The sequence below is a fragment of the Silene latifolia genome, chromosome 1 (assembly GCF_048544455.1).
Source record: "Silene latifolia isolate original U9 population chromosome 1, ASM4854445v1, whole genome shotgun sequence".
Lineage (NCBI taxonomy): Eukaryota > Viridiplantae > Streptophyta > Magnoliopsida > Caryophyllales > Caryophyllaceae > Silene > Silene latifolia.
The window spans coordinates 29,256,203-29,283,846 of NC_133526.1; the positions used below are offsets into that span (position 1 = coordinate 29,256,203).

At 31.9% G+C, this 27,644-nt stretch overlaps 2 protein-coding genes across 2 annotated transcripts; both read left to right on the top strand.

Annotated features, from left to right (window-relative positions):
* The first annotated feature begins 8,207 nt into the window (after positions 1-8,207).
* Positions 8,208-11,542, top strand: LOC141602028 (bidirectional sugar transporter N3-like). The gene is made up of 6 exons (XM_074422339.1): positions 8,208-8,396; positions 8,983-9,019; positions 9,508-9,718; positions 9,816-9,977; positions 10,429-10,548; positions 10,791-11,542. Exons 1-6 carry the CDS (start codon positions 8,351-8,353, stop codon positions 11,175-11,177), a joined length of 963 nt encoding a protein of 320 aa, XP_074278440.1. The 5' UTR covers positions 8,208-8,350; the 3' UTR covers positions 11,178-11,542.
* A 6,344-nt stretch (positions 11,543-17,886) lies between these two features.
* Positions 17,887-20,611, top strand: LOC141602033 (bidirectional sugar transporter SWEET12-like). Its single transcript, XM_074422343.1, has 6 exons — positions 17,887-18,097; positions 18,733-18,769; positions 18,911-19,121; positions 19,236-19,400; positions 19,517-19,636; positions 20,005-20,611. Exons 1-6 carry the CDS (start codon positions 18,037-18,039, stop codon positions 20,332-20,334), a joined length of 924 nt encoding a protein of 307 aa, XP_074278444.1. The 5' UTR covers positions 17,887-18,036; the 3' UTR covers positions 20,335-20,611.
* Positions 20,612-27,644: the final 7,033 nt, after the last annotated feature.

Genomic DNA, 27,644 nt, shown 5'->3' on the forward strand with positions numbered 1-27,644 from the left:
AGTCAAGTTGATTAGAAGTGATCATGGGACTGAGTTCATTCAACAAGAGTGTCATAAGATGTTTCAAGAAAGAGGTATTGTACATCAGAAAAGTGTTGTAGGTAGACCCCAACAAAATGGAAGAGTAGAACGCAAGCATAGGCACCTAGTTGAAACCGCTAGGGCTTTAAAACTTCATGCTAACCTACCACCAAAATTCTGGGGGGACTGCATTTTGGCAGCAACTACTTTAATAAATAAAATGCCAACTCTTATTCTTGATTGGAAGACTCCATTTGAAGTATTACTTGGAGAAAAGCCTTCTTACTCAGATTTGAGAGTGTTTGGGTGTACCTGTTATGCAACCATGCCAAGCACACACAAAGACAAATTTGGACCAAAAGCTAGAAAGTGCATGTTTCTTGGGTATCCACCAGGTCAAAAAGGCTATAAGCTCTATGACTTGGACACTCACAAAATTTTTGTGAGCAGGGATGTTATCTTCAGAGAAACAGAGTTCCCATATAGATCTCAGACCTCTACACTCAGTCCTATTTTGACTGAGGAGGTCACCACTTCTTCATCTACAGAAGGTCAGTTTGAGTTTGATTTCCCACTGGGGACTGCATCAAGTCACCAACCCTCAACAGAACCTTCTGAGATTGTCACTGCTACCTCTGCCAATTCTGATACCTCTATTCCTGCAACTGAATCTGAACCTGCTACTGTCACTAGTTCAGCTCCAAATGAAACATCAGCAAGTGGGTCAGGGTCAGAGGATACTTCAGTTGTTGTTCCAGCACCTTCAGTCAGACAATCTGTGAGAAACAGAATGATTTCCACACGTTTGACTGGCTACCAATGCCATATCAAATTACCTGTACAGCATAACAACACATCAAATAATGCTGTACAAGGTGATGGTCATGACACTTCCATGTCTTTAAGTGCCAGCTTGCTGCATGATCTTACTGATTTTGATCCCTCCTATGTTTCTTCCTTTGCAAATATGATTCAAGAAATAGAGCCTGTTACTTATCATCAAGCTCATCAACAATCTCAGTGGGTAGAGGCCATGGGTAAGGAGTTGCAAGCTTTAGAAGATAATGAGACTTGGATACTCACAGATTTACCTCAAGGGCACAAGGCAATTGGCTCCAAATGGGTCTATAAAATCAAATATAAGGCAGATGGGAGTATTGAACGCTACAAAGCAAGGCTAGTAGCAAAGGGGTACAATCAAGTAAAGGACAAGGACTATAAACACACCTTCTCTCCAGTTGCAAAATTTGCTACTGTGAGAGCATTGATGGCAACAGCATCTATCCAGAATTGGCCATTGCATCAACTTGATATAAACAATGCCTTTCTTCATGGATATTTAGAAGAAGAGGTATATATGATTCCTCCAGAAGGTTATTCCAAGGCAGCTAAGGGTCAAGTATGTAGGTTGAAAAGGTCACTCTATGGTCTAAAGCAAGCATCTAGACAGTGGAACATAGAGTTGACTAAATATTTGACAAGTCTTGGCTTTACTCAGTCCAAGCAAGATTACTCTTTGTTCACAAAGAGTTCTGATACCACAGGATCCTTTATAGTGGCACTTGTATATGTAGATGATGTGCTCTTGACAGGGAATAACCAAGAAGAGATAACTCAAGTTAAGAAAGGGTTAGACAAAACCTTTACCATCAAAGACTTGGGTCAAATGAGATACTTTCTGGGTTTAGAGGTGGCAAGAAATGAAACTGGTATCTTGCTAAACCAGAGGAAATACATTCTGGACATATTAAGGGACCTGGACATGGAAAACTGTACACCTGCAGGCTTTCCTATGCAAAAGGGGCTGAAGTTGTCCATTGATAATGGTGAAATAATGGACAAACCAGATCTATATAGAAGGGTAATTGGGAGATTGTTGTATCTCAATCTGACTAGGCCAGATATCTCATATGCCGTACAACACCTCAGCCAATTCCTAGTTGCACCAAGAATTCCTCACTGGCAAACTGCACTTCATGTAGTCAGATATTTGAGAGGAACTATGAACATGGGACTGTTTTACAGATCTGATGCAGACCTCAACATCACTGCATATAGTGATGCAGACTATGGAAATTGTGCTTTCACGGCTAGATCTTTGAGTGGGTATTGCATATTCCTTGGAAATTCTCTGATTTCTTGGAAGACTAAAAAGCAAAAAACTGTGAGCAAAAGCACAGCTGAGGCAGAATATAGGAGCATGTCCTATGCAACCAGTGAACTTGTTTGGCTTGACAGGTTGCTCCTTGATCTTAAGGTAAAAATTCCAAAGCCCATTCCTTTGCTTTGTGACAACAAGGCTGCAACACATATATCACAGAACCCCGTTTTTCATGAACGGACTAAACATTTGGAGATTGATTGTCATTATGTACGGGAGAAATTGCAAGAGGGATTCCTTATTCCTCATCATGTCAGGACCAATCTTCAACTTGCTGATATTATGACCAAGGCTCTTGGCAAACAGCAGCATCGTTTTCTTTCTCTCAAGCTTGGCCTTCAACATCATACGGAAAAGTCAGAAGATCCAGCTTGAAGGGGGAATATGAGATTATAACTCTAGTTAACTAACTATACTTGTAATCTAACTAGTCAATAGTCAGTTGACTTGTACATAGTGGTATATAAACTCTGTATCTAGACACTTGTAAGTTAACACATTCATAAATAATAAACACAATTCTATTTACTCTCTCTCTCTCTAGAAACTTCTTATTACATTTCCATTGTAGCTTAATCAAGCTTTACTTCAATGGAAGACTACTGAAGTGAGAGCTGGAGTTTCATAACATCATTACGTTAAACGGACATTTGGAGGTACAAAAAGCCCTTCAACTATTAGGGGTCACTTATGTATGTACATGCTTTTTACGACTATACTCCTTTTTAATTACCCGCTTTAGGCTTTTTTTGACAAGATATATAAGATGAGTTTTTTTACCAAAGGAGTAAATTTGATCAAAAATTCACCGAGCTTATTTTTGTGTAATAACTAATAAGTGTTTGATAAGTAACTTATTCGGTCGATAAACTAACTGAAATGAAAAACTATTTGGGGGTAGCAGGTGAGAAATAAGCTAGCTTATACTCCGTATTTCATTTTCCATTTTTGCTCCTCATCAATAATTTATAATATTATACACTAATTATGTACTTCTATGTCATTTCACCATATAACATTTACTTTTTTGGCTAATTTGTCAAATAATTTTAATTAATAACCAACTAACATAATATCAGTTCAAACCCAAGATGTGTGAGTCTAGTGGAATTCCAGGGTAACCTCAAAGCCTCCTAAGGAGGAATTGCGAGGTCCTGGGTTCGATTCCCTAAATGAACACTTTCCTGGGGACCTGACGCCCGGAGAGGGAATAATCCCCGCGGGAAAGAACTCACATGGTACAGGCGCCTAGCAGGGTGGGGTCCTGTATCCGGGGAGGATCCAACTTCCTCGTCATCAAAAAAAAAAAAAAAAAAAAAAAAAAAAAAAAAAAAAAAATATCAGTTCAAACATTTCAGTTATTTTTTAGCAAATTATAAGCTTTTAGCTAGCTTTTCAGCCAGTTTCGGCGGCTAGCTGTAGTGTTGCATTATTGTGAGAAATAAGTTAGCTTATTGAATTTCGTTTTCTTTTTTTACCCCCTCAATTTTTACAGTCCGTCTTGCTTAAGACCGCCATTATCCGTCTTAAGCTTAAGACGGATAGTGGCCTCTCACACAAATGCAAGTGGGAGGCAAGTGGGTATATCAATTTCCCACCCACTTGCCTCCCACTTGCATTTGTGTGAGAGACCACTATCCGTCTTAAGCTTAAGACGGATAGTGACGGTCTGAAACAAGAATTTGTGCAATTTTTAATATTATAGGCTCATTATATATGTACTTTTATGTCACTTCACCATATAATAGCTATTTTTTCAGCTAGTTTGTCAAACAGTTTTAATATAATCAACTAGTTTATCAATTTATAATTTTCAGTTAACTTTTTTGCTAACTTATAAGTTTTTAGCTTCCTTTTCAGATAGTTTCAGCTAGTCTTGCATTATTGCTCTAATAATTCAACTAGAAGATTGGTAGTGTCATACTTCATTGTCTTGTGACACGTGTCAATAAAAAATTACGAGTACATAGTTAGGGTGGAATCAAAATTAATAATAGATGGTCTTATACAAGAATTTAGGATGTAAGTTATTGTCTCGAGATCTCGAGAACTATAGAGGCGAACAACTATTTGTCGATATTTAGATACGGGATCTCCAAATACAATTCATCCCACACATTATAACATTATATAGTCAATATTTGACGGTAAATTGGATAATGACATTCGCAATTTGTACATTTATGACAGTTCGTTAGGGGTACCGTTATTAGTTTCTTAACCAACTAGTATTCTATTGGATAACAATTACACGTCAGAACTGTTCAGAAATGTTCTTACAATTCTTAGATTAAGATCCTCAATGGAGCAATGGACGAGTGGTTAATTAGGATTGAATCGATGGAATGAATTACTACAAAAACCTTGAAGCCTACAGAAATGCAGGAGTTGAGAGATCCCGGGTTCGACTACCAGCTGGGGCGATGATCATTTGGCCACTACAGCCCCCGAAGGGGGTGGCTTACATGGTCCATGTGGTGGTGCGGGAATGCGTGGGCCCGGGGGATTCAACCCCCTCGTCATCAAAAAAAAAAAAAAAAAAAAAATACTATAAAAACTAATTTTAAACCCGTGTAAAATAATTATTCCCGGTTTGAATTTTATTTGTTCTAGGTTTTATCAATGCTCGTCAATAGGGCTAGTGTGAAGATGGAAGGATTAGTTGACGGAAATCAAAGTCGACTATCTGATTACCGGTTATTCCATCATTGCAGCTTAAACACTACATTCTAAGATGTTGGTGATCAAGGAAAGATGCAGAGACGTCAAACGCTGAGCTTAAGATGACAGAGCATCTAATGGCACACGATTATGTTATGTTAGGCTGTATTGGTTGTAGAAGTTGATGTTTCTGGTCTTAGAGTTTTACTAATAGTATTACTCTTAATTAATTAATTAATTAATCTATAATCAGCCAAATATATTTACGATTTCACTATCGCGGGTCAAAACTCGTGGATAAGTTTGTATGGGACGTAAGTACGTAACTCTAAAGAACTCTTACACCAAGCAAATAACATCCGGATTCCAGAACCATTATCCAGTTGCAAAGATCGACCTATGGAGAAGTTACTAGTTGATCATACACTTAAAATATCACATTTATTGTTTGTTTAATCATGTCATCATTTTACCAACAATTAATCTTCTTAAGACGGATATATCTTAAGATCAACACGGGCCAAATAGTATCTCAATTGTCTAATATCAAGTGTTGTACTGAGCTTTGCACCCCTTCTCATTAGAAAATAATAATAATAATAATAATAATAATAATAATAATAATAATAATAAAAACTCTGTATTCCCTTGTCGGTCTAAGCATATATTATCGGGGTGAAATCGAATGGTTAACGGATAATCTGGTTTATAAGTATTTTGAAGTCTATATCAACCATGCATAATCGTAAGTCGATGAATTGGGACACGATCACAGTTACAAACTCTCATACTTCAAACGAAGTATTTTTTTTCTTTACAAATTTATACTCTTGTTAAGACGTTTTACACGTGTAAAACTTGCTCCAAATTATTTTTCTTCATCTGAAACTAGTTATTACATGCCTTACATAGCTAAAAAAAACATAGGTATTTGTGTTTTCTTATTATTACAAACAAGCTAAAGGACACTTGATTTCAAATATGTCCGAGCGTGTATACAATACGGAACTAGAATATAACACAAACTATAATATGGATATGAAAATATCCTTAATAGATAGATAGTACTTCATACTATACATATACCGAGTACATAGATGACCATCAATAATACAACATTTCAAATACATTTGTGATTCTTGTAAAATAATCTAAAACTACTTATAAAAAGAACGGGAGGAGAAGAAGATTTATTGACAATTTAATAACAAAAAAAGGGATAATAATACCATTATTTAATGAATTAGTCTTGTGTAACAACTCTATTCTTTTGGGCTAAATAGAGCTGAACGGAACTTAAACGAGCTAAATAAAGCTGAACCGAATTAAAGTTAACTAAAAAGAATAGAGCTAAAACAACCGAACTGAACTGACTTGAGCTAAATTAAAGTGAGCTGATTAAGGAGAAAATAATAACACCACTTTAGTGGAAAAAAGTGGTTAATGGCTACTAAAATATTTCGTTTTACAATAAACTTGTGTAAAACCTCTTAATACAAGTACTTGTCTTAATCGATTGCTATAAAACAATCCCTAGCGGCTTCAACTTCTTTCTGTTATAGGAAACTTAGAGCATGTACAATAGAGAGGATTGTGTCTCCTCTTAGTACACTCTCTCCTCTTAGAGGAGGTCCTCTCTATTGTGGGACTAATGTAGAGGATCCTCTTAGTAAGAGGATGAAGAGGACTTCCTCTAATTTTAGAGGAAGTTGTGTCTTGGCCCTTGTGCTATTCAACCAATCAATATTGTCATATATTATTATTTTCTTATATTTTTAAAAAAAAATTGAAGGTTAGAGTGTAGTGATTAATATAAGAGAAAGATGAAGCTTTCCTCTCTATTGTGGAAAAATATAAGAAAAATATAGAGGAAGAGGATGAAGATAGTGGAAAATGAGGTGGTTAAAAAGTGAATGAGGTGTCAAGAAAATAGAAGGGGAGAAAAAAATTAAGAGGATCAAAAGCTACATGCTCTTAGTACTTGGTAGTCCGTACAATTATGTGTTCATAAATATGCCACCAAGTGGTTTACTATTCACTACGGAGCATAAAAAAATTTCCAAGTAAATGAACTTTTATCATGTGTCAATTCACTAATTAGTGGCTATGTCTTAAGGAGGTTAACTTTTTTTTTTTTTAAACAGTAAGGAGGTTAACTTTTAATTAATCTGGCTGATGTGCTTTTAGGGCAAAAGATTTTGACTCATTGTTATGCTTTTTTTTGTTTTTTTTGTTTTTGATAAGGTAATAAAATTAGATTGATTCTCTAAAGTAGGACCAACCTATCTCATCCTTTCGAATGATAGAGGTAAGTTGAAGCTACCGGCTTTCAAACCACTTCGAAAGAGTTGGACATGAATATCCAATAGAAGCCATAAAGTCGACAACTTTGTTGGCTTTACGAAAGCAATGTTTAATTATCACTTCATCAAAGAACTGAATATCTAATTTTACATCCTTGAATGATACAAGAAATTTCCCAAGGAATTTGTCAAGTACTACGGATTGAGTTGATAACACATAAATTATCACCTTCTACAATTAACTTCGAGATTCCTAAGTATTTAGCTGCTAAAATGCCTTCTTTTAAAGCGAGAGCTTCATCGACAAGAATACTATTAGATCCGCACGTTTTTGCTCCTAACAAAACGACTTTACCATTATGGTCTCTTATAGCATATCCTAGAGCAGCTTTATTACCATCTATTTTTGATCCGTCAAAATTTAGCTTTAGAAACCCATTTTTAGGTTTCTCCCACCAAATTTCTTCTTTACTAATAGTATTTTTAACTGACACGTCTTTATCAGGATTGTTAAGATCCTTATGTCTAGTTTCATTCCAAATCTTGATGCTATTATTACATAAAAGGATAAGTTTGCTGATATTAAAATGAACATCATTGAAAATAATGTCATTTCTATGGAACCATGCATTCCACCGACTCATTGTTATGCTTGATTTTCAGAATAAAACTATAATAACAAAATATTTTAAATATTGTAAATATATTCCATGTATTTAAGAAACTTTTTTATCCACTTTTCGATATTTACAAATACAGATACTCTAATTAAGGGTCGGTTCAAGCTCTGCTTCCCTGGAACCAACCGTCAACCGCCCACTTCACCCCAAAGGCCGATTTAGGGTCGACTCATCTTAGCCCGACCCTGCCCTAAACATGCCCGCGGCCATAATTGAGACAAGAAAGTGACCAATTAAAAATGTTTGGCGTAATCCATGTAGTTATTGGCTTATTGCAATAGAGACGCATGGACGAGCACAATTGCTCCAAAACTATTAATAATAGTGAGATGGGTCCTAATACTTGTATATAAATAGCCACACTCATTCTCTTGGTTAATCAGATAACATCCTCAGGTGTTTCTTCTACTTTACAAACTCTCCTCTTCCCAAAATCATAAGAAAATACACAACTTTAGAGATTTGGAGAGTGTTCAAAACAATTACTAAACTAATTAATTAAACTAATTTCTAATTCTTCCAACATGATTACTGTTCACCATCCATGGGTTTTTGCCTTTGGCATTCTAGGTATACACAGTAATTTCTTACTCAGTTTTTAGTTCCGTACGTATAAACCGTTTTAAACTCAATACTTAACTCAGTACTGCTCAATGGTGTCAACTCATTTTCTTTTGATTATTTACAATGGTAAACTTTTATTAAGTGAAATAACATCCTAAACGCAAAATATAACTATTTTCACAATATCTCTGTTCAAATTTCTTAATATTAAAGCTCTCATTTCTTGTCCATTTTTTTCATTTATGATTTATTTAATCACTTATTCTATATTATTTGTTTGTAATAGAAATTAACAAGTGTTTTTCTAGATAATGCAATCTATTTTTATTCATAGTTACCATGATCAAGTTTATACAAGCTAAGGTTAAATACAAAATAGTGTCAATAACAAGTTTGTTTAAGTAACCCTAGTAGTGTAATTAAATCAATCATTTTTTCCACAACATAACATTCTCCAATCATCACACTAAAACATTATTATCATGTATTCATGTTCCTTAAACTTACTTTTAATATAACAACCTTGTTTTATTTTACTTTATATTGCTAACAATATTTAATTTGTCTCCTTGTGTGACTCGACATATTTCAGGGAACGTCATCTCATTCATGGTGTTTCTTGCACCTTTGTAAGTATTATTTTAACTCAACTTTTCACTTTAGTCCCAAAAAAAATTATAAACCTATACATGTCCAGTTGGTATCTCTTGTAACGGGTTACAACTTGTGATAGAGTAAATATGACCATTTTATAATAAAAAATAATCATCCATAACTTCTTCTTTATTAGATAATGGTTACATTTAATCATAAAATTGTCACATTTCTCTGTACAAGCTCGTGACACGTCATAAATAAGAATTTCTAATACATGAAATGCAAGTGGTGTTAGTCCAGTGGTAGCCGGGTTAAACCTTGAAGCTTGTAGAAATGCAGGAGTTGAGAGGTCCCGGGTTCGACTACCAGCTGGGGCGATGATCACTTGGCCACTGCAGCCCCCGAAAGGGGTGGCTTACATGGTCCATGTGGTGGTGCGGAAATGCATGGGCCCGGGGGATTCAACCCCTCGTCATAAAAAAATAAATAAAATGTCTAATGTAATTACTTAATTTTGCAGGCCAACATTTATAAGGGTTTACAAGAAGAAATCAACCGAAGGGTTTCAATCAATACCGTATGTAGTTGCCATTTTCAGTGCCATGCTATGGATTTACTACGCAATGCTCAAAGGCAATTCACTCCTCCTAATCACCGTTAATGTCGCCGGAGTTATAATTGAGACCATTTACGTTGTCGTTTACATCACCTATGCTCCTAGACAAGCAAAGGTACAAATTAAATATATACAGGGTTAGGATCTGGTAGCGTTATTATTTAATTTTATTTCGTTGTACAAACAAATGACCTAGAATTGTTTGATTGCAGATGTTCACATTGAAACTTCTATTGTTCATGAATTTTGGAGGATTTGGCGTGATTGTTCTTCTTTGTCACTACTTAACTAAAGGAGAGACTAGAATCCAAGCTTTTGGATGGGTTTGTGTTGCATTTTCAGTTAGTGTTTTCGCCGCGCCATTAAGTGTTATGGTAAGTTCTTGATTAAACCGGCCTACACATTACTCCTTCCAAATCTCTCGAATTGCAACATTTCATTAAAATATTACTCATATATTCAACCAATGTTATAAGACGAGTTTTTCTTCTCATGTATCGATTGATTTTGTTGTTGTCAAAATCGTCTCTTTTAATGTCGATGAAGACATAAGTAGGTTAAAATAAACGTACCATAAATGACGTACGGCATAGGTAACCAAGGAAAAGACTACTTTTCATAAAGCCCTTGAATAACTTGTAAGACAAGGAATCAAAAATTACATTTAACACAATAACTATTGAACTAAAATTATTACAATTTTGTTTTATTATCGTCATGAAAACAAATTGATCGAGTGCATTATTTAAATCCTAGATTAATAATTATCTACAATTTGTAAATCTAATTTTGTTATCGTGCATGAAAATTTGTTTTTTTTTGCAGAGGTTGGTGATACGTACAAAGAGTGTCGAGTTCATGCCATTCAATTTATCCTTATGTCTTACCTTAACCGCAACCATTTGGTTCTTCTATGGTTTCGTCCAGAAGGACCTTTACATCACGGTAACTCTATTTCTTCATTTTCACTATTTTAATAATCCATACGAGCCACTCTCGAGTTAAGTTAGCTGACATTTACATAACTGGTTTCGAACCCTAGTGTTAGCTTATAGCTAGAATGTTAAATTCCATCTTAGTGACTATTCAAGTTAAGCTAGTTGATATATGCTTATCATATTAATCGATAACTCATCTATTTTACGAGTTTAGCTAACTGACAGACGAATTTATGATTATGATTGCAGCTTCCGAACATTGTAGGGTTCGTATTTGGAGTAGTACAAATGATACTATACGGAATTTACAGAAAATACGACAAGATGGCTAAAAAGCAGAAGTTACCAGAACAAGTAGTTGAAATTACAAGTCCAGTGAAGCAAAACGACACCGTTGAGACCGTAATAAATTGCCTACCAAAAACAAAGGATATAATTCATCCACAAGAGAATAATAATGTTGAGGTTGTGATTGATGCCAACATGCATGAAATTAACGAGGAGGCTAGTAATAGCCACGAGGTATACTTGCATGGGCAGCCTCAAATTATTCCAACAACATGCAACGTCGATCTCGAGTCGATTGTTAATAGGCCCGGTCCGTGTTCGGTCCAATTGGTTGAGTGTGCCGTTTGATCAAGGGCAAAAAATGTTACATTGGTTACTAAATAATGTAGGAAGTACGTTACTTTGTGTATGTAAATTTTCGAGGTTGTCTTTAATTTGTAGGGCTAAGGGCTAACTTTGGTGGGTTATATGAAGGGTATGTACCTTAAGATTGAGGGATGCTCCCTCTTTTTAATTTCCACTACTACCTAACCAATTAGGAAGCCAGCTTTTGTTATTATTATGTTGTGTATGATCGAGTTTTATGATTATGATGTTTCCCTTTTACTAATTGTGTTATTCAATATTTGATTATATTGAACACCTAATTAGATAACGGTTGTAAACAATGTTAATCACGCGTATGATGAATGATCTTGATTTTCAATTTTATATGATTCGTATTAGTCGTGTATGAATCATGTTTCCTTATCCTTTGATATATAACGCCAAGAAAGGGAAAATAGCAACCAAAATTAGTTGATGTGAGTATTAAAAGCTCATCTCTTAAACAAGCTAAGTAGACATGGTTCGATTCAAGAAGATTGCCTCAATGATTTCAGATTAATGTGATTCTTATCCGTTTCTGATAATACGCAATACATTATATACATCACAAGTCCTGCAACTAACATCATGTTATCTCTCATGGCATTACTAGTTAATTAAGTTAGCTAACATCTGCATATATTTGTCACCTTATAGTTTTACTAGTTGAATTAGCTGACATCATACACAAATACATATATTTGCCCCCTTATAGCTTTACTAGCTAAATTAGCTGACATCATACACAAATACACGGTATAAACATAGTCTTATATCAACAACGCCGACTACAAGTCAAATTCACAAGAAAATCAAAGACTAGCCAACCACAAATTACATATATGGACCATCTTATCATGCCATACATATTATATAGTGCCCTAATGCTGTCTTTAGCATGTTAATATATGAAGATTATTTCCAATACGTCTGTATAAAATGTAAGTGCAGGTTGCAATCTTACCTGTGAGCCCAACTAAATTATGGTACCATGCATCTATTCAAGGATCTATTACATTTGAATTTGAATTTGAACATACACCAAAACTGTCAATTATACTTACTCCTTTGACCATTCCGGTCATTTGTTTATTTTTTTGAGCAAAGATATAGGAGAGACGAAACAGCTCGCGAACAACTCGAGCTTGATTCGGTCAAATCTCGGTCAAAACTTGTCTCGTGTGAGCTTAGCTCGCTTAACGAGCCTGGCCAAGCTAAAATTGGCTCGCTTCGAAAAGCTCACGAACAACTCAAATTTATGAGATATTGCTCATACTTGATAAAAATATTTTATTATGATTATATATTGAATTTGTATCATAAATATAAAATGTCATATGATTTCCAAATATTTGTATATGTAACTTTCTAGCCTTGCTATTGAAAATATCGAAAGAAAAAAACGAAAATTCTACAAATATATATAGGCTCGAGTTGAGTGACAATTTGGCTCGAGTTCGCGTTAAAACTTATAAGCTTGATAATGAGCACACTTTTTTTCAAGTTCGGGTAAGCTCGGGCTCGAGTTTTTCTTTACGAACACAAGCCGAGTAAGGCCAAGCTCACGCTAAGCTCGGCTCGTTATCACCCATAAAAATAGGTAAATAATTGACTGACACAAAGGGAGTATCATATACCAGAAACTTTCAAGGAATGGGCTAGCTAATTACGTATAATTCCCATTGCATGGTATTTTTTCAATGTTGCTCTTACACTTTTCTCCAAATATCTCCATTTTTCTCAAAAATCGTTTGGTTGGTCATTTCTCTTAGTTACGAGGCCAAAACGCTAAGAATTTTGGAAAGGAGTTGTCCTATAGTAAATTCGTGAGGGATGGCCGAATATGAACAATATCGTACTATTATAAATCATGGATACCGACATAGCAGTGGCCAACAAGAGGTATCGGGGATTTTCTATGATTCTTTCAAATTTGAGTTATTTTCAAATCGGTGCCCAGGTTTACAAGATTACTCCATTTGGGTCGGGTCCAAGAAGCCTACTTGGTCAAGTAGTAGCCCATTAGCTTCCCTAGTTGGTACACAACAATGAACCAATTACAACAAGTATTGTATAATTTGTATCTAAAGTTATGTCTTTAAATAATCTAATTATTAATGAAATGATCCAAATCATCTACCAAAAAGTTGGTGAGACAAATGTACGAACGCACCATAATAGTATAGTTGTTGTTTCGTTTAGTTTTAGTTCTAGTTTTTATAAAGATCTTATTAGTGGATAACTTGCCCAAATTTAAACATAATCTTCATATCACAACTTTTTTATGTTGTTAAAATCAGGATAAGGCTGCGTATATCTAAACTCCCTTATTACCCCACAATTTGCGGGAGTCATTAAGATATTGAGATAGTTCGATGTTCTTATCGATGATCATAAACAAGATTAGTACAATTTGAATAATGTTTTCGTGTTCAATAATGTAAGCCCATGAAGGCAAGAGGACCAAACCCTTTATAGCTTTATACAAGTGCTCTAAGATCAATCTATAGTACCAATGGCAATATCATCACTCATGCATAATTCTCTAGTTAGTGCACCAAAGGCAAAAGCCAAAGCCATAAAGAAGGAATGCATACAATTATTAGGAAGAGCAAGTGTACATGTATTAATTCGCTTTGTTATGTGCACCAAATATTTGGCCTCCTCTCTTTTTTAATTTCCTACTTTTCTAGATCTTCTTTTGTCACATTAGATCGTGGCAGGAAATTTGGAAATAGTATTCATAAAAATGTAAATGACAAACATCCCTCAAAATTCAATATGATAATTGTATAGTGCTTTTCTCTTGAGATTCTATTTTCCACTTGTTTTTATCTTGTTCAATCATGGATCGACGTTAACTTATGTATAAATTGTGCAAATGTTAGATAGTTTAATTGATTGAAAAATGAAATTTGGTATTTTTAATGACTTGAGTTCAAGTCTCGTTAATATCAAATTTGTCCTAATGGCTTTCTATGCACAAAAAATTGTAAAAACGGAAAAAAAATAAAAAAATTTACTTAGGGTCTTGTAATATAAATTTATCATTTGATTTTAATAATGAGAGGACAATTAAACGGTTAAAGTCATATAATGTTGCAAAATTTATGTTGTAATTTATGAGGTATATCAAAAATTTCCATAGATAGTTATGCGTATTTTTTTTCTAATTAAAATTAATGAAATTGATTCATAACACTCTACAAGCTACAATTTTTTTTAAAAAAATTTAGCATCAAACAGATCAAACAAGTCAGATCACTATTACACATATTAGGCCAAGTGTTGAATCAAACACCAGATTGGTCGAGATAAGTCAGAATGAGAGTATAGGCTAAATAAAAGGGTTATGCTCATTCATGTACATGATTTACTCAATCATGGACATAAATGACCATTATACCCTTGTCATTTCTACCCTCGATCAATCTCCATTTTGTTTCATAAATCAATGAAACCTCTCAAACTAATCGAACCAACTATCAAATTGATCAATCCAATCACCCAGTACCAAGAAATAGCAATCCAATCTCAATTCTTGTAAACTTCAAGAAGTCGAATGACGAATATTTGACGACTTACGTCGTTCGGAGTAGTATTCAATTGAGAAAATAGATCTATTACTCCGTACGCACTAAAAGTAAAAATTAGATGATGTAAATTGGAGCTGTACAAGAAATTAGTGAAGAAATCATTTGGGCAAGAATCAAAGGGGCTGACCTTAAAAATTTACTATTCCAATAATCCAATCCATTTCGTTTTGGCTTCTTTTTCCAATGAGCAGTTACGTGATGCAACATGCATCAGTTCATGAACTTTTCTAACAACTTAACAAACAATAAAACCCTAATTCGTTGGTCTAAATTAATTTAATTTCACTAATTCGATATAACATAGTTAATAAAGTAAATAAATTATAATTATTACTTGATCGACATGACAACTAAAGTTCATAATTTGAGTAATTTGACGGATTTGATTAATTTTGTGAGGAAGAAAATTAAGGAGAATTTGTTTTTCTTTCTGGAAGGAGGGTACGGTATGGAAAAGTAATGGTTAAAAGTCCATAAAAGAGTAATCTTTGTACATGAAAGAGCAACTACGAAATAAAATTATCACTCTTTCTCATTTACCATATATCATATTATAAAAATATATATGCTTATATATTTTTCATATCGTGCCGTTATTACTAGCTATTACTACCTTTGTATTTCTGTTTTCTTTTCACTTCTCAAATTTCCCCTCGCATGATTGGAGAAGTGGGAAGAAAATTAAAATACAGAAGAAGTATTGTATATAATATTAATTTTTAAATTGAACCAATCACTACCATTATAGATTTTAAAATTATTTGATTTTTCGACTATTGTTTTATATTATTTGATAATTAACAATGATAATGGTTCACGGATCTATCGTTTTTATATATATAATATTACATTTAATAGTTTCTAAATATTTCACATTTGTTATCGTATGAAATTCTTATTTCATTATATTAACAGTCCTTAATAATATTTACAACGTTTCTTTTATATATTATTAAGTGTATATATACGACTCAAGTTGCTTAATTTTCCAACAAGTAGGGATGAAAATGAACTGGATACATCCATTAGTTAATGTTTTTCTACTTCTGCTAAGCAATGATGGTAATATGGTATAAGTATGATAGTACATATGTCAACTAGTTTAACTTGTATAATCATGAGAGGTAATACCATAATTGGGTTTAAAAATCCTTTTAGCAATTTATTCATCATTGTGGCTTCCTTATAGATTGGCATTATTTGCCTTATAAAAATGTGTAAGTTTACTGATGATTTCTCCGTATGTTCTTATTTGGCTTTTCACAATGCAAATAATATACTCCCTCTGCCCCAGTACTATTTGTTGTCTTATTCCATTTTAGAGTATTTAAGTCAATTATTATCTTTTTTATTTTAAGAATAAACTTGATGATCGAGCAATTTGATAATTCACACACAATTTGTTCCACTTGTCATTTAATAATTGACCTCCTCCTCTTTCCTTGATCTTTGTGCCAAAATCAATGATAACAATTGAACAAGACGGATGGAGTAATCTGTACCAAACAACTTCTATTAAATAAAATATCTTAATTAAACATGCTGAGAAACTCCGTTATTTATTAAAATATCTTAATATAATCTGTTATTATCAATCTGCTGAGTGCCGAATTGTCAATTGACAAGCATGACCTAATTAAGCTAGACATAAGAAATGGTATAACGTTTTTGCTACTTGGTGTTTCGATTGATAGACCTTTGTGCCCAATAATCTTCTGTTTGTCTATATGTTTGGTAGCTCTAACTTTTATGTTTTAGTTGTTCACTTCTAAACTTGATATTTTGAAAACATTTCATTTCTTATTTGCGTTACACGTGATTATTATCAAAATTTGAGGAGCAAGAATTGCATACGAGTAATTGTATTATTGATTCATTCGTTCTAGCTATTACAATTACGGTGTATATGTAGTACTAACCGAATATATCTTATATTAGAAAATCACAGTATTATTCTCTACAATATATTTCAATAAATTGTGTTTCTAAATTATGATGTATCATATCTTAACTTATCGATACATATCTCAACGAGTATTGGGATGGGATTTGGAATTGAGGACATGCAAGATGGTTATTAGAACTAATTAGAAGTGATAATAAAGGGTTCCAAATATTGAGACATTAGAATAAGTAACGTATGTGTTGTAACTTGTAAGGCTTAAACTTGATTGTGGTACACATCAGAAAGATTACAACTTGAATGTTTACCCCTCCAATTAAGAGCAGTAACAAATGACAAGTAGAAGAAGAATATTACAAAGTGCATAGATCAATTTACCCTATATAGCTCAAGCTTACGCAAGTGCATGCCAGGGAATAATTACGTAAAATGGCTTACCACAGATTCTCATTATAATACCGTTTTACTTTTGGAGATATACCCGATTTCTGAATCATCCTATTAGTCCACGTTGTACTAGTCCAGATCGAGCTAATTTGAAAGATAAGTCGTAGTTAATCGAACATTTTGTACTCTCATTTTCCTTTTGTTTATGAAAGTTTATTATTGTAAAAAAAATACAGTTTTACTCTATATTTTTTACAAGACTGTTTTTGGTGTAAATCATCCAGTATAGTTCGGATTCGAGTCACTGTTGTATTTTCAGGGTTTGAATCTATGATCTCTACTTTAAATTAGAATAACAGCCTCCTACCTCCATATCAGTTGATCTAATTATAAGTACTCATGAGTTTTCACGAGATACAAGACTGTGCAATTTACCTACTTAAATTAATACTCTTTCTCGTAAAAATAGATTGTAAAATCGATAATAATTTTAATCTGATTGAGAAACATCCGAAAAAGAATAGAAAAAATTAAAACCAAATATATATTTCATATTTACGATTTTTCTAATCTATGTCCAGTATTAGGCACATATTTATCGACGATAAATTGAGTTAATCTATTTTTTTTTTTTTGAGAGAGATTTGGCAAATCTATCAACTATTCATCACCACAAGACACATCCAACACTATTTTATTAATCTTTTTATCTTTTAGTACATGCAGTCTAATAATATCAAGTAGTATTATTGCATGCAAAAGTTATGTTGTTCTTTATATCTCATCACTTTTTTCTCCACTATATATAGAGCTCTTGCCAACTCTAACTAGCTCGTCAAAAACCATTTGTCTAATACTAACATCATTCTACATACAAATACATTTCTATTAATCTAACATTTCTAAGTGAAATAACAAAAATATATACATTTACAAAAATTAGAACTAACTAAATATGACCACTCTTGCTCACTTCTTTCAACACCTTCCATGGGTTACTATTTTCGGTCTCTTAGGTATAATATCGTTATTTTTTCTTGACACAATTTTTATTTTGGATTAGATTTGAGTGTTATTCATTACTATTTTCTGTCTCTTAGGTATATCATTATTTTTGCTCGACATAATTTTTATTTTGAATTAGATTCGAGTGTTATTCACTACGAATTGAAATAATTATCTTATTTTTATTTTCATTTAGGGCAAATATAGCAACTATTCACTAAAATGTCGTCGTACTCTTGAGTCATAGTTAAGTGTTTGTTCTAATCATTTGTGATTTTGTTCAAGGCAATACATATAAATTTATATTTTTTAGAAAAAAAATTAAATACTTCCCTTGATCTATTCCATTGAATTGTTCACAATTTTTCCAAATTTCTCCTCACATATTTTTTTAAACAAAAATCGTAAGCAATTCAATGGATCAGAGGTACACATACATAGTGTACTAATTATTTGATATCACTTTTACGTACAATCATGTGTTAACCTGACAAAAACATAGGAACCCACTCGTGGAATTTAAAGGCAAAAAGTACAAATAATTATGTTTCATACTCCGTATACGATATGATCCATGCATGTAAATATGTAATTTTTTTGTTTATTATAATTTTACTTATTTCCTTTTTTTATTTGCATAATGTAGGTAACACGATTTCTTTCATGGTCTTCCTTTCTCCAATGTAAGTCCTTACGTCTATCCTATATTCGTACTCGACTCGGTTGATAAGAATTATATTAAGTAATGTGTCGTCTATAACGAGCGAGGTACCTTACCTCTATAAAGCTGGAAACTAATATTAGTCCGTTAATTTTGTTTACAGCCCGACATTTTATCTAATTTATAAGAAGAAATCAACAGAAGAGTTTCAAAGCATTCCGTACGTGGTGGGATTTTTTAGTGCAGTGTTATGGTTGTTCTACGCCTACATTAAAACGGATGTTATCTTCTTGGTTACTATTAACTCATTTGGTGTCTTCATTGAAACCATCTACCTTGTCATTTTCCTCGTCTATGCCAACAAGCAAACTAGGGTACGTATCTCGGTATTACCTGGTGACGTTATTTCATTAATTATTTTCCTATATTAAATTGAAAAATGAAGCTATGTGTGTTTAATTAATTGAATCAAATGTTGTATTTTATAGATGAATACGGTGAAAATGCTCCTTTTATTCAATGTTTTCGGGTTTGGTGTTATCGTCTTCTTCACGATGGTGATTGCTAAGACGACTAGTGTTCGTCTCACCATACTTGGATGGATTTGCCTTATTTTCTCATTGAGCGTCTTTGTCGCTCCCCTTGGTGTTATGGTAAGCACTAATTAAATTGTCTAATTATCGGAAAGTCTCATAAAACCATTTTATACAAGAACATCATAAAATGTTGTAAAATCGGCTTATATATTCACATAAACTTTATTTTACAGAGGAAAGTGATCCGTACCAAGAGTGTCAAGTACATGCCCTTCCTCCTCTCGTTCTTCCTCACTCTAAGTGCCGTTGTATGGTTCTTCTATGGCCTTTGCAAACATGATATATATGTCGCGGTAAGGATTCGATATTTTCTATTACATGTTCTTACGTTCGAGATGAATAATTAACTTTAATTTTTACAAAAACAAAATTTAGACCATTGTATTTATGTATTAACATTTTTATAATTTTTAGTCAAAATAAATTTTAAAATGTACGAGTAATTAAGGTTAGAAGAACTGGACTGATAATGTGTGACTGACATATATAAAATAAGAAGAAGAAAAACTAGCATGAATTAATATATCATATATTTTCGCAAATTACATTGATAAAATCTTAAACAAATAGTATAATTAAGGATAATTATTTGCAATAATAATAATATGTGTTCATTTGTAACAAAAACCTAACATGTGATTACTTTTAACTTTACGTGTAGATACCGAACATTCTTGGATTCAGCTTTGGAATTCTTCAAATGATCCTTTATGCAATCTATAGAAATGCCAAACCAATAGGTGAGGAACTTCCTATTGGGAAAAAGGGCATGTCTAATGACGAAATTATCCTTGAACCAGTTAAAATTCAGCCTAAGACGACTGCGGGTACAAACGAGGGTATTTTCGCCATTGAGATCCCGAACTTGAACGTCAATGATTACAAGAATGTTACTAATGAGGATAATGAGGTAATGGAGCAGAAGATGATGATGATGATGAACAATGTTGGTGTCAATCATATTCCACCTCAAATGACAATTGTTGTATAAAATTGTTGTATAACAATTTATGTTAATTCCAAGCCTTCTTTGATGACTGATGTCATGAAGGAGTAAAGCTTCGTACATCTGAATGATCTCACCCTTATGTATCGCTTTAAGGGGAGACTTATCATGGTTATATCTCATTTTTCGGTTGTTTCAATTCCAGTTAAATTTGAAGACATAATAGTTAATCTTTCTAGCAAATTAATTCCAATCATGCATGTACTTAATTACTTCTCAAACTCTTGATTAATAAGATATTTATTTGCGTTTTTAGTAACAACTAGTTTTCTTGCCCGTGCGTTGCACGAATATTAAAATAATGCGTGATAAATTTCACAATAAAATGGAATATATAGACATATAGTACATCGTTCATGTCTAAAAATTTATGTATACCGCATGACCAACAAACAATTCTCATTAACATAATATTAACATAAGAATAAAAGAGTGTTTGATTAATAAAATATTTTTTTTAGGAAAATAAAACCAACATGAAGTTTATATATATGATATTTAGACTGATAGTTTTTATAATTTGTTCATTACTTGTTTGTTTTTCAATTGGTCAAGGAAAACAATAATATATACTCTGCATAATCAACTCAATGATGCAACAAATCTCCTTCTTTCGAATAACAACCATAATTATTCATTGCTGGATCAAATTGTAATGATGTATAAACATTTAGAGGTAGTTAGAATATTATATCTCCCGGTCAAACTATAGAAGTACGTTTGAATGTGAACCAAATTCCGACACAATACTACATGGCTAGGGCTGCTTATGACTCCCCCCCTCCTCTCTCTCTCTCTCTAGCAATAGTCTTGGCCCCCATCTTCTCATTTGAAACAAAATCTTTCACGCAAACCCCTATTTTTCTTCCTTATTCACACACATGATCTAAAACAATCTCATCCTTGAAAGATCGATTCTTGTCTCCGAAACTTATCTCAAATTTATCCAACCAAGTGAAAAACTAAAGCCCTACTTCTAGAAAAATACATCATCCAATGGAAACTAACGCTTGCTCTCGACAATGTTGTTTTTTTAGGAAAATAAAACCAATATGAAGTTTATATTTATATGATACTTGGGACTGAGAGTTTTTATATTTTGTTCATTAATACCTGTTTATTTTTCAAATGGTCAAAGAAAACAGTAATATCTACTTTGCATAATCAACTCAATGATGCAACAAATCTCCTTCTTTAGAATAACAACCATCATTTAATCATTGTTGGGTTAAATGGTAATTACGTAAAAACATTTACAGGTAGTTAAATGTTATATCTCCCGGTCAAACTATAGACGTACCTTTGAATGTGAACTAAATTCCAACGCAATACTACATGGCTGGGGCTGCTTATGACACCCCCCCCCCCCCTATAACAATAGTCTTGCCCCCATCTTGTCATTTGAAACAAAATCCTTCACGCAGAACCCTTTTTTTCTTCCTTATTCACACACATGATCTAAAACAATCTCATCCCTTGAAAGATCGATCCTTGTCTTTGAAACTTCTCTCAAATTATCCAACCAAGTGAAAAACTAAACCCCCCACTTCTAGAAAAATCCACAATCCAATGGAAACTAACCCTCTCAATGTTGTTAGAATTATGATTTTACTTTAATTTGGATTGATGGGGTTAAGATTAAGTTTATCAGTATGATCATTTGAAGTTTCTTGTTATTATTCATGTTACCTATATGTTTTAACGCGGGCGATATTTTGCTGATAAATAACCTTATTTATTATCACTATCCTCATTACACTCATCACCCTCTACAAATGCACCCTCCCTCCACCCACTAATTTAACCGCAAAATAAAACATCAGCCAGTGTAATTAGTTCTTACTACTTGAAACAATCTCCAATCCACTACCACTATCACTACCTTTCTGCCACGTTTTACATCTAAGAAGTCATAAATCACATTCACCTCCATGAAACAACAATCTTTACTCCAGATGATATGGATCCTCGTCTCCCTTATCGGAGACAATTTATTTCTCTTTCAACAAAGAAAAGTTTAAGAAGGAATCTTCCCTCTTATCTCTCTCCATTTCCCTTCCTAGTCTTTTTCTCGTCCCCTCCCCTACCTTCATTCCAAATACTCAAACAAAGTGTTTGGGTACTATGTTTGTAAGCTGAATAAGTTGGAATATTATATATATACACGAACTTTGCTATTTATTTCATTTTGCATAAATAAATCTTACTACCTCCATCTCATTTTTATTGTCCTTTTTTCTTCAAATTTTATTATCTCATAATTATTATCCCCTTTTTAGATCTAGTAAGGAAAAACTTTAGTCAACCAACTCGTCGCAATCAACCTCATTCCCACTCGAAACAACCTTTAGCCTACTACTTCATCCCTTCGGTTCACACATAAAACGGTCTAAAATGCAAAACTTTCATCTCTCTCTTAAAAAGTCCATCTAACTAACAGAAAACTAACCGCTACTTTCTGAACTTCACCATTTTTACATCCCGTAAAGATTAAGTTGAACATGACAAAAAAATGCAGAAACTTAGGTTTTGTTTGATAACGACAGATTGAACATTTTTTTTAGCATTTTGAGAGTTTTTACACTATTTAAATAACAAATGTGCTATTTTGAGTGTTGATCATCAACATATTGAAATAGTAGATTGTGGTGTAATTTCCTGTTTTACATTATGACCTTTAATTAGTATATTGTCAGAAAATAAAAATTGAGTTTTTTTTATCTCCGAGAAAATTAAAGATCAAACTTTATCTTTATCATATTTATAATCAATATTCTTCACTTAAAATATATAAATTTAAGCAAGTTAAGTTAGCTAAAAGTTATAAATCACAAATTGTACGAAGCAGTATAATCATTTTTTTATTAATATGAAATAAATGTCATAAACTTCATGAGAATATTAATGCAGTAGAGAACTAAAGAAGAGTTGGCAAGTACGTGACCCTCTTTTAGGTTTAAATTTTTTCATTTATTTTTATATTTTTGCCTAAAGGTGGTTAAAGTATCGTATTATGCATGACGTATATGTTTCACCCTTCCCCAATTCGTATCTCTCCCTAAATTATAGTGATGATGTGCTCAATTTACACACAAATAAAAATATATAGCATCAACAATAATTAGTTTGCTACATATAATTGAATAGTACCATTTTTTATGCATGTAAATTTGTCAGAAGAAAAGCTTGAGAGAGACGGTCTTCACTATGTTAGGGAAATACTACTCTTACCCTCTTATGGGTTTTTCATGACTTTTTTTTTAATGTTGATCGTTGCTTGAATTGAATCTTAACCTTATACATATTTCTATAATAAGTGTATCTATTTACTTTCAAGCCTCATTCAAATCTATTTTATTACTCGTGGTACCATTTTTACTTTAAATTGTAAAATAATCGCACAATAAAGTTTTTCAAAACATTTACTCATTTGTCATAATATGATATTTCGATTCGCAAATTAGCAACAACTTTCTTTATCTTTTAATACTCCTTGAAAAATAGATATCAACCTTTGTACTTATCAATAATTTGTGAATATCTTATTTAAATTTTGATTAATATACTTTTATATAATGACAAATGAATGTAAATAATATATAATAAATTATCAATAGAAGTTGAAGTGTATTGTGAGGGAAATAACTTTAAAATTAGTAGGAGAAATACATATGACATTTGAAAAATAAACTTCGTATTATGTATAATTAAATATGACATTAGCAATAACAAAAGACGTAGGGCATATTTCAGCAGTCATTTTACTCTTTACATGAGTAAATTCCATATAGTACGTATTATGCATGCACATTTGTCACAACCCAGTTCGGCCTAGGGCCTTTTAGCCTCATAATACCGCATTTTTTTAATCGATTTGTTATAAAATTGGATATTATAAATATATCAAATGTTTTTTTCCTTCTAATTTAATAAAAAAGTGAACAAATACTAATGAATAGTTTTTTAATATTAATAAATTGTAGATAATTAATTTATTTCCTGTTCTAATAATCAAATTGTAAAATAATTAATTAATTCTCATTTCTAATAGGAATATCATATTCCTAATTATAATAGAAAATTTCTAAATAATTATTATCTCCTAATTCTAATAATATAATTAGGAAAAAAATGCCTTAATAAATTGTTAATTTATTTCCTATTTCTAATCGGAAAATTGTAAAATAATTAATTAATTCTAATTTCTAATAGGAAAATTATATTCCTAATTATAATAGAAAATTTTCTATTTCTAATAGGAAAATTGTAAAATAATTAATTAATTCTAATTTCTAATAGGAAAATTATATTCCTAATTATAATAGAAAAATTGTAAATAATTAATTATCTCCTAATTCTAATGCTAATAGTATAATTAGAAAAAAAAAAGCCTCCTTTAGTTATATACTAGTTTGAATGCCCGTGCGTTGCAACGGGGTAATAAACTTATTTATAATGCAAAAAAAAACGTTATAATGGTTTAATGTTTATATTCTATGCCTAATGATTGGTTTACATATTACTAAAATATATCTTTCAAAAAAAATAAAAGATTAATATATACGTGGTTAACTCTTATTTATAATCATATAATCACCGTACCTTATACTAATCTTTCGATGTGGGACAATTCTATTATTTATATGTAATATATTCACCAAACTTGGATTATTTTTCTTATGTGGGACAATTCTACTATTTATACATAATATATATTCATCAAACTTGCATTATTTTTCAATGTGAGACAAATAACATACTCAGAATTACACTATCTTTTTTCCACTTAGTTCGACATCCAACCAGATCCTGAATACCGAATACGGACAATTGCTACTCATTATATCTAATAGTTATATTTAAATTTAATAATATGATCAAGTACTCTCCATTAATATTTGTACGTTGTTTTTCTTCAAAAAAAAATTCATAATTGAGATACAGAAATTTTCCGTGGTACACCTTAATTTTGTCAGATTTTTCATGTTACCCCTACTTTTAAGAATCTGCCTACGGTACTCTTGAGGTTCCATTTTTTTGCCCATGGTACCCCCTAATGTAAAGGTTATTAAATGGACGTTAAGTTTGATGGCGTGGCAATAAAATATCAATTAAAAAATAATTCCCCCTTTATTGTTTTATTGGTACGAATATCTCTCTCTTTTAAATGAAAATTTAATTAACTATAGCATTATAATATTAGAAATTTCTCATGGTAATTTTGAACTTTGATAGATTACACATGGTACCCCTAATTTTAAGTTTCTACAAATGGTACCCTTGTGTTCACCTTTTTCTTTCTCAGAATACCATTTGACAACTTCCGTCATAAGCCCATTACTCTTATGACTTGGGGACGCCTTTTTCTTTTGTTATCTATTACACAAACACTTCATTATCTAATTCCTAAATCCATATTTTATTTAATAAGCTAACATTTAATACCTAAATAACAAAACACAAATAGCATGGCATGCTCAATTACTCATCTAGTTACTCATATGAGTAAAAGCGTTGTGAAAATAAAGTAAACACAAGGGTATTATACGTAGAAACTTAAAATTAGGGGTATTATGTGTAATCTACCAAAATTCGAGGGTATCATGAAAAATTTCCGTTATAATACTGACCGTTTTATCGCTCTTTCTCCCACTTAAAAAAAATGTTACAACTTTAAAAATTTAACATTTAATTCAAGATTATGTTTAAAGTCTCTTATATAATAAGTATACTTTGAGAGATTAATATATTTGGAGTGATACCTAAGTTCCAAGGATAAATCCTATTTATAATCATGGGATCACCTCACCTTATGATAATCTTTTGATGTGGGACAATTCAACTATTTATATATTTATCACACCTACATTCTTTTTCAATGTGAGACGAATAACATATTTAAAAGTACACCATATTTTTTGAACCTAATTCGACATCCAACCCGATTTAATAATAAGTAAATACTATATTATCTATTAATATTCATACATTTGTTTTCTATTTTTTTTTATCATAATAAAAATGTGCAAATGATATGAACCTATACTCTAATGATAGAATTTTTTTTAACACAATTCTAGTTATATTATTTAAACGTAGTATATTTACCACACCTACATTATTTTTTAAATGTGGGACATATAAAATCAATAGGTAGAAAATATAATGATATAAACTTTTAAGAGCACTCCAAGACAGTACTTAAGATACTCAAATGATTTTGGTTTGATGCCTAAGTTCCAAGGATGCCTCTTATTTATAATCATGGAATCACCCACCTTATGTTATATTTCGATGTGGGAAAATTCTTTTTTTTATATGTAGTATATTTGTCACACTTATATTATTTTTCAATGTGGGACATATAACATACTATGAAATACACCATCTTTAATATATGCAAATTATATGAAATCTATACATACTCTAATGATAGCATTTCTTACCATGAATCTAATAATATTATTTTCATAATTTTGTTACCGACATTATTTCTTTAGTTTTATACTCTGTCAAGAGACTACCATTAGTAAAACCTTTAGTTTTGTATTTTTTGATTTTCTTGCTCATGTTCTTAACTCTTTTCCGGGTAGTTCCCAACGATTTCCACTTTATTTTTTTTATATCATATCGTAATGATTGAAAATCTTAAGAGCTCTTTAAAACAATATTTTTGAGACTCAAATTTTTTTGGGTCGATCATAAGTTCCAAATATGCCTCCTATTTATAATTACAGGATCACATTACCTTGTACTAATCTTTCGATGTGGGACAATTCTACTATTTATATGTAGCATATTCACCGCACCTACGTTATTTTCCAATGTGGGACAAAACATACTAAAAAGTACACAATTTTACATATTACGAAGTACACCATCTTTAATATGTGCAAAGAATATGAAATCTATACTCTAATGATAGCATTTTTTGCCACAAAGCTAATTATATTATTTTCATAATTTTTTTAACGATATTTTTTTGTCAAATGAAATGTAAAAGGTTGATATAAAAATTGAAAATATCACTTGAATATAGTTTAGGAAATATACATATTATAATAATTAAAAGATTCTCCACTTTATTTTTTACATTAAAAATTATACTTTCCTAAATTGATTTTTGATGATGTGGACGCTCTCAGATCGCTCGAAAAAACTCTTTTTTATATATATACTAGTTTGAATGCCCGTGCGTTGCAACGGGGTAATTAACTTATTTATAATGCAAAAAAAAAATGTTATAAGAGTTCAATGTTTACATTCTATGTCTAATGACTTATTTACATATTATT

Bases quoted from the DNA above. Each gene is read 5' to 3' on its own strand.
- LOC141602028 (XM_074422339.1), top strand. From the start codon at position 8,351: ATGATTACTGTTCACCATCCATGGGTTTTTGCCTTTGGCATTCTAG. The intron at 9,020-9,507 runs GTAAGTATTATT...TTAATTTTGCAG, and splicing joins ATGGTGTTTCTTGCACCTTT to GCCAACATTTATAAGGGTTT. The intron at 9,978-10,428 runs GTAAGTTCTTGA...TTTTTTTTGCAG, and splicing joins CCGCGCCATTAAGTGTTATG to AGGTTGGTGATACGTACAAA.
- LOC141602033 (XM_074422343.1), top strand. From the start codon at position 18,037: ATGACCACTCTTGCTCACTTCTTTCAACACCTTCCATGGGTTACTATT. The intron at 18,098-18,732 runs GTATAATATCGT...TGCATAATGTAG, and splicing joins TACTATTTTCGGTCTCTTAG to GTAACACGATTTCTTTCATG. The intron at 19,401-19,516 runs GTAAGCACTAAT...TTTATTTTACAG, and splicing joins TCGCTCCCCTTGGTGTTATG to AGGAAAGTGATCCGTACCAA.